General features: G+C 41.7%; 1 protein-coding gene across 4 annotated transcripts in view; it reads left to right on the plus strand.

The window, feature by feature from the left end:
- The window catches only part of dync1i2a (dynein, cytoplasmic 1, intermediate chain 2a), a 28,314-nt gene that overhangs the window by 1,607 nt on the left and 11,043 nt on the right, over nucleotides 1–15,664 (plus strand). For 2 of the 4 annotated variants that reach the window (XM_072685845.1, XM_072685846.1), the window contains exons 2-6: nucleotides 954–1,065; nucleotides 3,543–3,657; nucleotides 4,797–4,887; nucleotides 7,267–7,320; nucleotides 8,191–8,306. In XM_072685845.1, coding sequence (XP_072541946.1) covers nucleotides 958–1,065; nucleotides 3,543–3,657; nucleotides 4,797–4,887; nucleotides 7,267–7,320; nucleotides 8,191–8,306 — 484 coding nt within the window. In that variant the 5' untranslated portion in view covers nucleotides 954–957. The remainder of the gene's footprint in view (nucleotides 1–953; nucleotides 1,066–3,542; nucleotides 3,658–4,796; nucleotides 4,888–7,266; nucleotides 7,321–8,190; nucleotides 8,307–15,664) is intronic. The other 2 variants (XM_072685847.1, XM_072685848.1) reach the window with 1 other exon arrangement.

Below are 15,664 nucleotides of genomic sequence, written 5' to 3' on the forward strand. Positions count from 1 at the left end.
CTTCATTTCTAGGGTGATTAAGAGCTGTTCTTAAGTGCTTCCTTCAGGCTTTTGTAAAAGTCAGGTGCTGTTTGCAGGTAATGAGAGAAAAGCTCTGTGCTGTGAAACAAAGGCAACTCTTGAAGTCCTCCACTTGATTTCTTTTCTCATGAGTGTGAGCACAAGAAGAAGGTATTCAAGACAAAAGTAAAGTGTCCAGACTAGATGACTGCTGGAGCTCGCTCTCACTGTTGTCTGTACAGTGTCTTTGTGAATATGATTGGGCCCTTTAGCAAGTCCTTGTCTGAAAGATCTGGAGAAGAATAAGCAGCTTGAGTGCTTTGGCCAGATCATGTGCTACTCCTTGCTTGATTCATAATCTTTGACTGTTGTTTGGTGTTCCGTTGGAAGTCATTAGAAAAGCTGCAGCAACGCTAGTCATGACCTGTTGTACAGACAGAGGTTCAGATAGATCTGTCAAAACACACAACTGTTTTTTAAATTTTCTTGTACACTACTGTTCAAAAGTGTCACTACAATAAACCCCATTTGGCTGCAGATTATAATAAATAATTATTTAGGATGCTTCTTGTTTCAAACAATGAATCAAATATTAGGACAGAACACTCAAAACAGAAAACTACTAAATACAGAATGAATTTATTCATTTTATTTATTTATAAATTCATTCAATTTCATTCAACAAATTCAATTTCAAAATACATAAAAGACTTTTGGTCATTTCAGTAAGGGTCTTTGTAGTCTAATGAAATCTATATTTAAAGTTAATATTGAGTTTATGTATTATATTACTGTGTGAATGGTACAGGATGGAGTAGGTTCACTGTAACAGCCTGACCTATTTTACAGATAATAGCTGCAGGAATCATTGTATGACATTTTGATGAGCATTTATATTTTATATTATTTATATTTATATATTTATCAATTTCTGACTCTTTCCTGTTCTGCAGCATCATGTCGGATAAGAGTGAGTTGAAGGCTGAGTTAGAGCGGAAGAAACAGCGCCTTGCACAAATCAGAGAAGAAAAGAAGAGAAAGGAAGAGGAGCGCAAGAAGAAAGAGGTAAAACCTTGTCTAGATCATATACATTCAGTGGGTAATTTATTAGCTACAGCTATGCAGTTATGCAACTAGCTAATCAGTCATTGACAGCAGTTCAGTGCATAAAATCATTTAGATACGGACCAGCAGCTTCATGTAACGTTGGGGAGAATGGGGAATCGCTGTGATCTTATATATTTTGTGTATTATGTACAAACCAGATTCCAAAAAAGTTGGGACACTAAACAAATTGTGAATAAAAACTGAATGTAATGATGTGGAGATGGCAAATGTCAATATTTTATTCGTAATAGAACATAGATGACAGATGACCAAAAGTTTAATCTGAGTAAATGTAAAATTTAAAGGAGAAATATGTTGATTCAAAATTTCATGGCGTCAACAAATCCCAAAAAAGTTGGGACAAGTGGCAATAAGGAAATTGAGCATATAACGAACAGCTGAAAGACCAATTAACACTAATTAGGTCAATTGACAACATGATTGGGTATAAAAAGAGCTTCTCAGAGTGTCAGTGTCTCTCTGAAGCCAAGATGGTAAGAGGATCACCAATTCCACCATTGTTGCGCAGAAAGATAGTGCAGCAATACCAGAATGGTGTTACCCAGCGTAAAATAGCAAAGACTTTTAAGTTATCATCATCAATCGTGCTTAACATCATCAAAAGATTCACAGAACCTGGAACAATCGCTGTGTGTAAGGGTCAAGGCCGTAAAACTCTACTGGATGCTCGTGATCTCCGGGCCCTTAAACGTCTGCACCTCAAACAGGAATGCCACTGTCAAGGAAATAACAGAATGGGCTCAGGAATACTTCCAGAAATCATTGTCAGTGAACACAATCCACCGTGCCATCCGCCGTTGCCAGCTGAAACTCTACAGTGCAAAGAGGAAGCCATTTCTAAGCAAGCTCCACAAGCTCAGACGTTTGCACTGGGCCAAGGGTCTTTTAAAATGGAGTGTGGCAAAATGGAAAACTGTTCTGTGGTCAGATGAGTCACGATTTGAAGTTGTTTATGGAACACTGGGACGCCATGTCATCTGGACCAGAGAGGACAAGGATAACCCAAGTTGTTATCAACGCTCCGTTCAGAAGCCTGCATCACTGATGGTATGGGGTTGCATGAGTGCTTGTGGCATGGGCAGCTTGCATGTCTGGAAAGGCACCATTAATGCAGAGAATTATGTTCAGGTTCTAGAACAACATATGCTCCCATCTAGACGTCATCTCTTTCAGGGAAGACCCTGCATTTTTCAACAAGATAATGCCAGACCACATTCTGCAGCAATCACAACATCATGGCTACGTAGGAGAAGGATCCGGGTACTGAAATGGCCAGCCTGCAGTCCAGATCTTTCACCTATAGAGAACATTTGGCGCATCATAAAGAGGAAGGTGCAACAAAGAAGGCCCAAGACAATTGAACAGTTAGAGGCCTGTATTAGACATGAATGGGAGAGCATTCCTATTTCTAAACTTGAGAAACTGGTCTCCTCTGTACCCAGACGTCTGTTGAGTGTTGTAAGAAGAAAGGGGGGATGCCACACAGTGGTAAAAATGGCCTTGTCCCAACTTTTTTGGTATTTGTTGACGCCATGAAATTTTTAATCAACATATTTCTCCTTTAAAATGTTGCATTTACTCAGATTAAACTTTTGATCTGTCATCTATGTTCTATTACGAATAAAATATTAACATTTGCCATCTCCACATCATTGCATTCAGTTTTTATTCACAATTTGTTTAGTGTCCCAACTTTTTTGGAATCCGGTTTGTAATTGTTTCTATCGGACAGGCTTGTTTGAGTATTTCTACAACTGCTGAACTCCTGGAGGTTTCAGCACAACAGTCTAATGTTTACAAAGAGAAAATCTAAAAAAAAGATCAAGGGAGAATGGCCAGACTGGAATGAGTTGACAGGAAATCTGCTGTTACTCTGATAACCACTCTGTACAATTGTTGTAAAAAGAAAAGCATTTACAATTGCACAACGCGTCCAACTTTAAGGTGGAACTGAATCAGGTTCCACTTGTGTCAGCCAAGAACAGAAAGCTGAGGCTGTAGTGGGTACAGGCTTACCAAAACTGGACAGTTAAAGACTGGAAAAATATAGCCTGGTCTGAGAAATCTCGATTTCAGCTGAGGCAGTCAGAAGGTAGGGTCAGAATTTGGATCTACCATGTCTTGTATCAACAGTGTGAGTGATCAGAGACTCCTTATATATACAATTAAATGCTAGGCTATTTAGTCTAATATTTAGTTGAGTGATTCAGATATGTTTGGAGCAAATATTCTCAGTGATCTCATTTGTTACTGCTAAAACACACACTATGGAATGGTTTTGTCTCCATCAGCAAACCATACCAATGGCAAAATTGAATTGCATTAATTGCGTTAACCCTTTGGTTTCTCCAGGTAAAGATATTTTTCAGTAAAAGTAAAGTAAGAAATTGTGATTTTATTTGTCTTTGGTTTAGGCTGAGCAGCTGAAGGAACCCGTGACACTGCAGGATGACTCTGACCTGGAGAAGAAGAGGAGAGAAGCAGAGGCGCTGCTGCAGAGCATGGGAATCACACCTGATGTCCCAGTGGGTAAGATTGCACTTTATATCGCTGCCTTTACTTTACTCTTCCCCACTCTGGCCACTATTAAAGCTAGAACCCTGCTCAACGTCTTAGTCTATGGTGTATTTTTTATGTACTAAATGTACCCCATATGGATTTGAGTCTGGGATTGAGGACTTCCCAATATTCCTTTAGGATGTTTGCTGACACTGCAAAGCATTTAGCATTTTTTTTTAATGTAGTGTTTCCTAAAAATCCTAAAGATTCATCATCATCATCAACATTCAGTCACAGATTTCATATGGGCAGAAACTGCCTGTGTACCTACTTGCACGTGTGTCAGTGAGTGGTAGTATTTTCAATTAAATGAGGGCATTTATTAAATATTGGGTGCAGTAAACGCAGTGAACACAAGGGGGCAGAATGGCTCTAGGATAAGCTTAAGTGTGTGGGTTAGGGTTTTTTTTTTGACACACATCAGCATTCGAAGCAGGTGGTATACTGATGATTAAGATATAATTTAATAAAAGTTATTAATTGATGTGAGTAATTTGTTCCAGCTCACTTAAGGACTTTTACATTGGATACACGATGCAGTGAATGATGCATGTTTAGTAATATTTGATATCTGCAAATGTAATTGCTTTAACTCTCCAGCACTGAAATCAACTGCATATTCCCATACCCTTCTTCATGTATTTCAGTTAGAGATGGCACAAATCCCACTTTCTGTCATGGCTATCATGCTAAAATTGCAAAGAAACATACAGTTGGCTGTTTCAGACTAAATTTGTCACAGTATTCCAGATATTTGATCCAGCATTTTCTGCTGATATCGATCCAGTACGGAAACCTGTGTCTTCTGGTGCTTACCCGGCTGTCAGCGTTACGTAGAAATGAAAGATTTGTCTGGTTAGATGCGAGGTTAAATGAATGAATCAAATTAGAAACGTTTCTTGCATATCATTAAGATATGTATTTTGTAATTCATTTTGGGAAGGCTGACGACAATAGGGGGGATGAAGCGTTGTACTTAAGTCAGCAACAAATAGCATCTTTCTTTCCCATTTTATTTTTCTAAAATAGTGCCTTTCTATCTGTATATGAGCTGCTGTGATTGATTGTGGCAGTCATTGTGCTTTTCTGAATTATTTCATGTCTTTCAGTTTCTGCACCCATGTCTCCCACTGCGAAATCTTTGGGCAGCCCGAGTGAGGCTGGTAGCCAGGACTCAGGCGATGGCGCCACGGGACCCAGGTATCACCCCCATCATATCTCTCTCCCACTCTCTCCCCTCTTTTCCTTTCCTTTCTTTTCTTCTCTACTCTGATCTGTAATTGTTAGCACTGAGGAGCTTCATGATTGTGGGATTGCATGAGCGACAGACAGTCTGTCTGTGCACCAAAGGCGAAATGTTTACGTTGTTTAAAGGCTTTGTGTGTGGTTTTGTGTACAGGTTTCAACTTGTAGTAAGTTTCTCCTTGCACTTCCACATTATTAGCTGCTGCTTTTTTTTTTTTTTTGCCTGTACCTCAGAAATAACTTATGCCACGTAGGAAAACCCCTAGTGTGAAGAGTAAATATGCCAGTCAGGTCAACGATATAGTTTCATGTCTTCTCTTGTGTTTTTCACCTTCATTATAAGTATGACCTCAGTTGTTGTTATAGTTCTATTAGACATTTGTCTATTTTTGGCTGTGAAATGAGAATGTTTAGTTTTTCACATGAATCCTGATCTAAACCGATATAAATATACACACACAGTCATATTAGAATATGATGACCACCCCTGATTTGGGATGAACTACAAAAGGAGCACTTTGTAGTTCTATACTTACATACTGCAATGGCCTCAGTTCACCCTGTTCTTTTGTATTCAGCACATTTACATTTAAGGCATTTAGCAGACGCTCTTATCCAGAGCGACTTACAAAAGTTCTTCACTGTTTACTTTAAATATCCTTAGCTAGTTTGTATTGGCTAGGATCCAAAAATACCTTATTTTAGATACTACTAAGCACAAAAACCAGTATGGAGACCACAATACTCTGTGCCGTTCGGACACTCTAGGGGAAGTTCTTTCCACCACTTCGGTGCCAGGACAGAAAAAAGCCTGGATCCTTGTCTTCCCTGGATCTTAACCTACATTGTCATTACAGAGCAGGTATTGTTTGGGTGGTAGATCATTCTCAACACTGCAGTGACACTGGTATGGTGCTAGCTTGTTAGTATGTTAGTTGCGCTGGTACAGGTGGATCAGACACAGCAGTGTTGCTGGAGTTTTTGAATGCCTTAGCATCACTTCTGGACTGAAAATAGTCCACCAACCAGAAATATCCAGCAAACTGTCCTGTCAGCAGCATCCTGTGACTACTGATGAATGACTAGAGCATGACCAACACAAACTGTGCAGCAACAGATGAGCTTCTGTCTCTGACTTTACATCTACAAGGTGGACCAACTAGGTGTGGGTGTCTAATAAAAGGGACAGTGAGTGGACACAGTGTTAAAAAAAAAAAAAAAAAGATCATTGCAGTGCTGAGAATGATCTACCACCCCAATAATAGCTGCTTTGTGGTGGTCCAGTGGGGTCCTGACCAGCAAAGAACAGGGTGAAAGTAGGGTAACAAAGTATGTATAGAACTACATAGTGCTCTTATATGGTAAATGAAGCTGAATAGATGGGAAGAGTTCATTCCAGTGGTGGTCATAATATTCTGATAAGACTGTGTTTATGATTTAGTTCTGCATGCATAATGTATGCATATTTAAATGAAAGAATATAAATATGCAAACGTGTACTGAAATAAATCCTATGTATTTAACAGATTAAAGCATGTTAATGTTCTGTTAGTAAGTGCCATTTTTAGTTTAAGTAGGCCTAACTGAACACGAAATCTGATTGGTTGTGAGCTGCCTGGGGGACTGTTTAACCCCTGATTGGAGTTTTGGACTCTGGTGGAAACTCTAACCCCACACATACACACATCTATGCGAATTGCAGCCCTGGAGGGGGCAGTTTCCCGCCTGAGGCCCTCCGTGTCCACTCATTTCCCTCTGCTGCACCACCGCTTCCTACACACATGGAGGTCATTTTTCTAACCACATATACACACTCACACATCCACAAGGCTTCATGTACAGCCTCCTGGGGCACACTGCCACACACACACACACATATATACACACTCATAGAGAGAGCTTCTACTCACATGTTAGTCATGGTGGGGCGGGTGACGCGGCTGGCCAGTAGACATGTCGTCTCCGGCATCAGCTCTGTGGGAGTGGCGGAATGAGCCTTCCCCTGTCAGTCATGATTCACACACAGACCCGTTTTGTAACAGGGAAATCTGCTCTGCTTTCAGTGGTTACACACATTATGATACATGTCCAAGTCTTTGTACATGTGACTAATAGCTTGTGACACTGAGTGTTTTTGATGTAGCTAATGTAATGCATCATCGTAACCTCCTGTTAAGTTGACGTAAAGATTTAGTCTGTGCCCCTTAACTGCTGTAGACAGTGCTCGTTAATGATCAGTGTGAAAACTTCTTCTAACCATGCTAATAATCTCTAATAACCACTTTTCATATTCTCTCTCACTCTAACGTTGGCCTGTTGCTGTGACACTAACAGGACTCTCCACTGGGACTCTGATCCTTCTACAATACTGCTTCACTCTGAGCTGGGGTACTGCATCCTCTGCCTCTTCTTCTGCTTTCTCTGTTCCTTCTCTTTTTTTCATTGTGCCATGTTATTGAGAAGCACAGTGTGTAATTTAAAATTCAAAGTAGTTTTTGACTGATACCAGCAGAGAAGTACTGGTGAAAAAGAACAAATCCGGGCTGCAAGTCCCACTGTGGCTCAGGGTAATCCCGAGTCATGCCGCCCTGCCATCAGTCCAAGAGAGCACAATTGGCCATGCTCTTTCCAGGTGGGTAGATGGCGCTCTCTCCCATCATCACTCTAAAAGCAATGTTGGAGGGCACTTGCGTCTGTTAACTGGTGTGGTGGAACTGGGGACCTGACGCTTTCCTCTGAGCATGTCAGCTGCCCAGTGATGCCGCTTTGGTGGCAGTTCGAAAAGAGGTGGTTTTGCGAGTATCGGTTAAGTCCTTACCCTTCTAGTGTCAGGAGCATTGCTAGTGACAGCAACAAACGGGTGGGTTAATTGGCAAATTAAAAAAAATTCAACTACAAAAAAAAGGAAAGAGGAGGTGGCTGACTTTGCATGTATTGAAGACATGTGCTAGTCCTCAATCTCCTAGTGTCAGAAGCATTGCTTGTGCTGGGGGAATTATAAAGGGGTGGGTTAATTGGCACTATCAAATTGAGAGGGTTAAAATTTGATACAAAAACATTATGTACTACAAAAAGTTGTAAATAATTATATTTATTAATTAAATATAAGCTCTTGGTGCTGTTATGATTGATAATCTCAGATTAAGACATTTTGTACTGCTTTGTGATCAAATATGCTCTACAGCCTTCTGTGTTGCTGATGGAATACAAGAACAAGTGAGGCAGTGTGTTTGTGTGTGTGTGTTCACTCCCTGCCAGGCGTGGCCCGGTGAAGCTGGGCATGGCAAAGGTGACCCATGTGGACTTTCCGCCCAAAGAGGTGGTGTCCTACACCAAGGAGACTCAGACGCCCACCATGAGCGAGCAGAAAGAGGGTGAGTGCTGGCCATGCAAATGCTTTTAGCACATCTGCCCTTGCTGTTCACATCACTGTGCTGTACTTTGATTTCTAGAACACACGTTTATTCCCACACTGCACAGTAGCAATAGACGTAGTTGCTGTTACATTTCTATTCTGGTCCATCACACCCCATCAGATCTAGTCTGTGAACTGCTCGCTCTTGTGTTTTTTGCCCTTTCTACCTTCTATATTGTGACTTTGTCCAGCTACTTACATTTCCTGTGCCTTTCCACAGTGCCTTTACAAAGAAAATACTATGGGTGCGCCAATTCAGTATACAGGCCAGAATCACTTTATCGGCAATCTACATAAAGAAAAAATCGTACCCAGCGTTAAAAATAATTTAAATACATGGTTAAAGATTTAATTCTGATGTTCTAGTCTTCAAACAAGATTAGTGTAATGTACACACATGATGCACAAATCACAACAAAAACAAGGCAGATGGTCAAGGTTACTGTATTGGGATCAGACGTGGAAAAGTGATATCATGCCACACCTACGAAATCCGACATATGTCCAAAGGTTTGTGGACGCCCCGTCTATTGAATGCATTTAGCTGCTTTAAGTTGCTTTCATTGCTGACACAGATGTCTAGTCCCTGTAGAAAAGTATTGCCAATATAATAGGACTCTTCGGAGCAGTTAAATATTAGCCTGTTGGCACCATGCCTAATGCCATGTGTGGGCTAGAGCGGTGAGCTATGGAGCTGGAGTCTGGAATGATGATGCTCCATTCAATACTGTTGGGATTAGTTGGGGTAGTCGTCATCCAACATGCTGACCTCACTAACACTTTTGTCGCTGAATGCAGTTACTCCAACAAAAGCAGGATAAACATTTTCTTTTTAAATAAACTTGATTTTTAGAAGAAACAGTGCATGTGCAGGTGTCCCAATACTTTTCCATTTTTAATGTGCTTTATGTTTTAGGTTGTAATCTCACAGAAACTGTAACTTTTCTTCACTTATTCTATGAAATGATTTAAACTGCTAATGAGATTACTTCATTATTCTATACTATTTTTATAGCTAAAATCAGACTCCTACCTAGTACTCCTCCTACCTTTTTAGCATGTGCTGACATATATGCCAGTCAGAAGTGCAGCATGGGGCTACTATGTCTGGCCTGGCTATGGGGCAATAAACCTCTCTGATCAGATGAACTGGGATCTGTGTGTGTGTGTGTGTGTGAGTGAACTTGCTTTGGAAATGATCTGACTTAAGCGAGCACAGAGATGAAAGCTAGGGGAAAATTGCGGGGCCTCGGGAAACATAAGAAGCCAAGGAAAGATTAAACTCTCCCTCATACACGCACACACGCGCACACACAGTCTTTTTACCCTTACCCTACCCCTGCCTTACTGAACGGCAGGGTCTCTCTTGCCAATTAGCATTTAGCATAGGTTGGGGGGGGGGTCTGTGATGTGAAAGAGAGCAGTATAGAAAGAGTGAGGGAGTGGGAGCAGCAGAACAGGAAATTGTAAGAAGATTGAAGGATGATATGAAGAAGTGTGCCGTGCCTTGCTAATGCATGTGAAGCATGTCAACATGTATGTAATTGCAGCTCGTAGCTTTTATGTGGAACTCTGTGCGTGTCTTCAAAAAGCTCCATTCACTGTTTGGCTTGTAGTGATCTCAGGTCCTCATGTCAAGCACATGTCGGAGGGTGGGGGTGTGGGGGCAGTAATTGCTTGGGGGGGGGTGGATGTGCATGCGTGCGCACTGGTGCGTTCAAAGTTGTTCAGATAGCACTCTCAGACTAGCTTTGCATGCATTACCAGGCTTTTTGTTAGGGTGAAGGTAGCCTCTGTTCCAGCTATTTGTGAGTTCTGAAAGGACATATTGATCCAGTACAGTTAATTTAATGAAATATAGATGAGAGAATCACATCAGACACTTTACTGACTGTAGTTAATCTTAACCTTTTACGCCTGTTTTTGTGTGATGGAAATGGGATATAATGGGATATAGGTGATGTCTGATATCTGATATAAAATGACAATTTTACAGGAGAAGGAAGAAATCTTTTGAATATTCAATAGAATCTATTTAAAAAGAGTTTATACCTCATAATTTTGGAGCATTTCTATTGGTTCGTACATTGTGTCTAAATTTCATGATGATGAGAACAACCACCAGATTCACATTACGTCAAACTAAATTACAACTCAGCACACAACAACTTGGAACAACAACAACCTGCAAAAAGGCTCCCAGGCAAAAATTGTCTGGTGTGTTTAAGGAGGTAGTAACGTCAGGCTCCTGCAAATGGTGCTGATGTAAATACCTGTGGGGTGTGGAAAATGGGTCGCAAAGCAGATATTGATGATTGGTAGAAAAGAGTGAATGTATTTGGACGTGCTGAACGCCATGGAGTGACCGAAGTAGCTGAATTTGCAAGTGTATGTAAGCATATGGTCATACGGGTCTACCAGCAGTGGCAAGAATCCCTCGAAGAAAATCTCGTCTGAATTTTTAAAATTAGTTTCTCTTCCAGGCAAGAATTGCTTCTTCTAGAAGTCAACTCAGGTCCTTCACAACCAACAACACTCTTAAAAATAACAAGCGCTTCAAATGGTTCTTTGAGGGATGCCATAGAAGAACCACTGTTGGTTCCATAAGGTAGTGTGTTCGTAATAGTGATGATTGTGAGTGTGAAGAACCTTTTAAGGATCTTGAGTAAATCCTCACTTGAGGTCATGGTTCTTTACCAGTTTAAAGATTCTTCACACTCCTCTCTATTGCTAACATGCTTCTTTATGGAACCAAAAGTGGTTATTCTATGGCATCTCTCAAAGAACCTTCATTTTTAAGAGAGTACTGTTATTCTGAAACACATGTACATAACCGTATTTATACTCCCATTCTCTCTGTCTCTCGCTCCCCCGCTTTTCTCTCCATTCTCCCTCTCTCTTGTTAAAGTGTAAGGACGTAAGGACTCTCTCCATGGCATCATCAAAGTGTGTTTAACAGGGCCGATATCTACAGACAACACCACACCGACATCCCCCTCCACCTCTCCTTCCACCGTCCCCGCCGCCACTCTGTAATCATTTCATCAACTCTTTCGCTTTCCCCTGTCTTCTCTCTCCTTCAGCATGCCGGCACATAACAAAACGCATTGGGTGACATTGGGAGGCTTTCACGCCTCTCGTCCCTGCCACTCAGAAAGAGAGAGGACGAGAAATGTCTCTCTCTCTCACACTTTTTCACTCTTTCAATTTCTCTCTCTCTTTCTCTCTGATTGAGTGATTTGCCGTGAGCCGCGGAGGCAGTAAGGGGTCCGCTCTCTGAAGGTCAGCGGGTGGTGCAGTACAGAAAGAGAGGGCACTGAGCACTGCTATGCTACACACACAGACATGGCTGCTCGCGGCTTGGGTTGACACACATGCTGATTAGAGTCCTTGATTTGTACCATTCAGATTCAGTGTCCTTTCTGCAGTCTTTTGTCTGCACTGTACTTGTGTAGTCTTGAGAGAATCTTAAAGGCAGGGCAGCCTAATGGGATTTAAGGGATGCCCGCCACCTTGCGAGGGTCCAAATACTGAATTCCGAATTTCCAAGATCTTGCTACCTTTCTAGGCAATGCATATTTCATAAGGATGTGAACGCTGTTAACGGAAAACCTCACCATTCGTTTAGAAAACATAGAACATGGAAAACATGCTTGCCACTGAGCAATTCGTATGCATCAGAGCTGTAAAGCAACCAATCTTCCAGTGAATGCAGTTCCAAATTGGCTTCCTCATAGCAGTGCTGAGCATCTTTGACTGTACTGTCCAGTTGCTGAATTGAGCCCCAGTCTCTGAGACAGGCCTGAGGGATGCTTCCCAAAGCTTCAGAACCATCATCTGGGACTGCAAAACATTTTTTCTGTGAATATGAACTTTAATTAAAGGTGATTGTTTTAATCATCCTCTCTGGAGAGGAGGAGTACTACTCTATTTTAATCACTGGGGCATGTGAGAGGCCTCTCGTATGGAGAGCCTCTCTCTAAACTCAGGCACCCTTAACCTAGCACTCAACTGCCACAACCACAAAACTGCCTGCCTTTCGAAATTAGACCTATTGTCTAAGCTTGAATTCATCATTTACGTGAGCATTATCCTCCTTAAAGACATGTATTTAATCAATCATGAAAAATTAATAATGCACTGGATGCACTCCTCACTGAGTAATATCTAAGTGTGTAAGAAATCGTGACCGAAACTGTGGGTGTGAAATGGGCACAGATTTTCCTAATATTCAGTATGGAAGTGTCCCGAAACATAATCTTTATTAAACCACTCAGACTGGATCCAGCATGCGAGATCCAAGACATACAAGAGTGAACTGTTATGTGATGGTGGTGGTTTGTGTTTAGCATTTTCATGAAATCTGTTGTACCACTAGTAGAGTTGGGTAAACATCCAGTTAGTGCATTTTAGTTGGTCAATGGTTGTGTTATTGTTAAACAGCTATATGAAGTGAATTTGTTTTTTTGATCTGATGTGTATTCATCACTGTCCCGTAAAAATCTCAGTCTCCAATTATATTGTGTTACCGTATTAGACATAATGTGAATCTGGCAGTTGTTCATCACATTGTGTTAGGATTTCATGATGAATGGACCAATAGAAATGCTCCAAAATGATTTGACTTGAAATTTTAATATTCATTTCCATTGAAATTTAAGTTTTTTTCCTTTCCACTTTAAATGTTCCATGTTGGAGATGCAAGGTTTTTGTATTTCCACACTTCTTTATCTCGTATGTGTGCGTGGATTACACCAAGCGTACAGTATGTTGTTCTACACATTATCAAAGAAGTGTTGAGAAACACATTCTCAGTTCACTTTGCTGGATTTACAAGGGTAAATAAATAGATTTGAAAATACTTCAGTGGCATCTATTTGCATGGACCTCTGTTTTCCCTGCTTAAAGTGGCTGAGAAGTGCTCCCGGCCCACTTCTTTGTGCCCTCCTTCAATAGTAAAACCCATCCACATGAGCCCTGCGCAATTAAGCGTCCCACTATAATCGGAATGCTAGAAAATCCAATTCGGAAAGCGCAGTGCTGAGAGCTGAGGTTTGTTTGCTTAGTCCCCTTTGATAAGTCGAAATGTGGAAGTCAGATTTTTTTCCCCCTTTTTTCAGGGTCCTCTCTGTCTGTCTGTTTCACACAGACCCCATGCACCTGCACTGGAGATCAAAGGGCATTAGTCTTGTACTCGAACAACCTCTGGACCCATGGCGCGTTTGCATTAATATATTGTCCTTCCACAAAAGCGGGTGATTACTCCCTGTGTCCCCCTGCTCCCCCTCCTTCGCTGCCCCCAAAAGCTTTTATTCCTTAAATGATACAAAAGCGATAATTGGGCTGCTTTGAGATGAGGTGTCGATGGGGAAGGGAATCTGCCATCAGGGTGAATTCTGTTAAATGTTTCTTCCCCCTCCCCTCCCTTCCCCCAATGTCTCTCTCTCTTTCTCTCTCTGACGGTGTTTCTGTCTGTCTCTCTCTTTCTTTCTATGTACAACCGCTCCCCCTCTTACCCCTGTGGGGTCACCAGGATCACTAGCTTTTCTCCAAATGGCCATTTTGGCTGGCAGGTGCATTATACCCTTTATTTTCAGATTGTCTTTCCGCTGCTAATGCCTGGCAGGTTGATTGCTCGGGCCTGGCTGGCAGAGAAAGGGCTGCGGCATGCGCTCGGGCCCAGGACTGAAAGACACTGATTACTGTTTTCCTCTGAGCCTGATTGAGGCCCTTGAAAGGAAAGATTTTAACCTTCTCTCCTCTATCCTTCCCTGACTAAGGGCCCAACGCATTGAGATGGCCTGTGTCATCAGCGCAACTCTGTAAACTCATCAGAACAATCCCTCGTCTTCCTCCCCATCCCTTTTCCTTCTCCCCCCCTCCTCCCTCTGAGAGCGGGATGAAGACATTCGTAATGGAAGATCTGACAGATGACATTATCATTTTGATTTTCTCTCGAGAAAGGACGATTTCGGCCTCTGTTCTGGAGTCTTTATAATCACCTGCAGAATGTGGCTAATTTCTCTATATGTAATTTACCTTCATTTTGTGCCTCGGTGTATTCTAGGTATGTTAACGAATGTTTTGTCTTTTTTTTTTTGTTCTAGAGCTTACAATAAGCAGGGGATTTGTTTCAGATGTGTGTGTGTGTGTGTGTGTGTGTGTGTGTGTGTGTGTGTGTGTGTGTGTGTGTGTGTGTGTGTGTGTGTGTGGGGTTTGTTTTTCTTTTTTTTTTCCTCATCGGAGAAAAGCTTGACGTTTTGTTTGAGCAGTGTGTGGCTTGCCAGCTGGTCAGGGCCACAAGCTGTATTTTGTTGTACATCCTCGCCGTTTGAATAGCAGTCGTCGGACCCCCTGGTGTGTGGGTAATTGCACAGGCTTGTGGTTCCGGCGAGTGTGTTGAGAAGAAGCAGTCAGGCAGAAAACCTCAGTGCCATCTCTATGCCACCTCTCTTACACACACAATCCCAGCAGAGCCATCTGCCTCACACACCCCACTCGTCAGCTGGCTCGGCCAATGGGAGAGGTTGAGGGCACCTGCTGCCCGCCCTCCTGCCCTGTCTGTCTGTCCATGTCTGTCTGTGTTTGTGAGTGTGTGTGTGTGTGTGTGTGTGTGTGTGTGTGTGTGTGCGCTTGCCTGTGTCAGTGTGTATATGCGTGTATTGGAAAGGGAGCAAGGTTATAGTAGTGCTAACAAGTGTACTCCCTGTTGAATGGTGTGTCTCATTAACTGGCGGGCTGCAGGGGGCAAGGACCCCGACTGTGTCCTAACGTGTCTTAGTTTGTAATGCGAAGAGGAGCAGCATTCGGTGAGGTGACTCTGTGGTGGCAGGGTGGCTAACTGTGAAGCCAACATATTTTGGAGGTGCTTTGTACTTCCTTTCTTCCATTGCCAAGCTACTATTAACACAGTATCAACGCAAGCATAGTGTCACACTCCTAAAGCAGCTTTGGTGCTTCTGCTCCAGGTGATAGGCGTATGACCTTTGCACCATTTCTATATTAGCATTATGTTTCAGATGTTTGTTTTTCTGTGTATTTAAAGACTTGAAGACTTACGGTGTTGCATGTTGTAAAAAATAAAATAAAAAAACAAATATTGTAAAAATACCTATTTAACAAAATAAAAGAGCTGTAAGATTGTTTCAGATAAAGGTGAGTCAATCAGCATACTGCTTTAAAATTTTTCATGTTCTCACACTTTTACACATTTAAATATTCTTATTTCTTTATTCATGCGCTTGTATGAACCATCTTGTAAAAAGGTGCTAAAATGGAAATGAATATGGAATTATGATCAGGATTATTACAATTTAC

Source organism: Salminus brasiliensis, chromosome 8 (genome assembly GCF_030463535.1).
Source record: "Salminus brasiliensis chromosome 8, fSalBra1.hap2, whole genome shotgun sequence".
NCBI classification, from domain to species: Eukaryota; Metazoa; Chordata; class Actinopteri; order Characiformes; family Bryconidae; genus Salminus; species Salminus brasiliensis.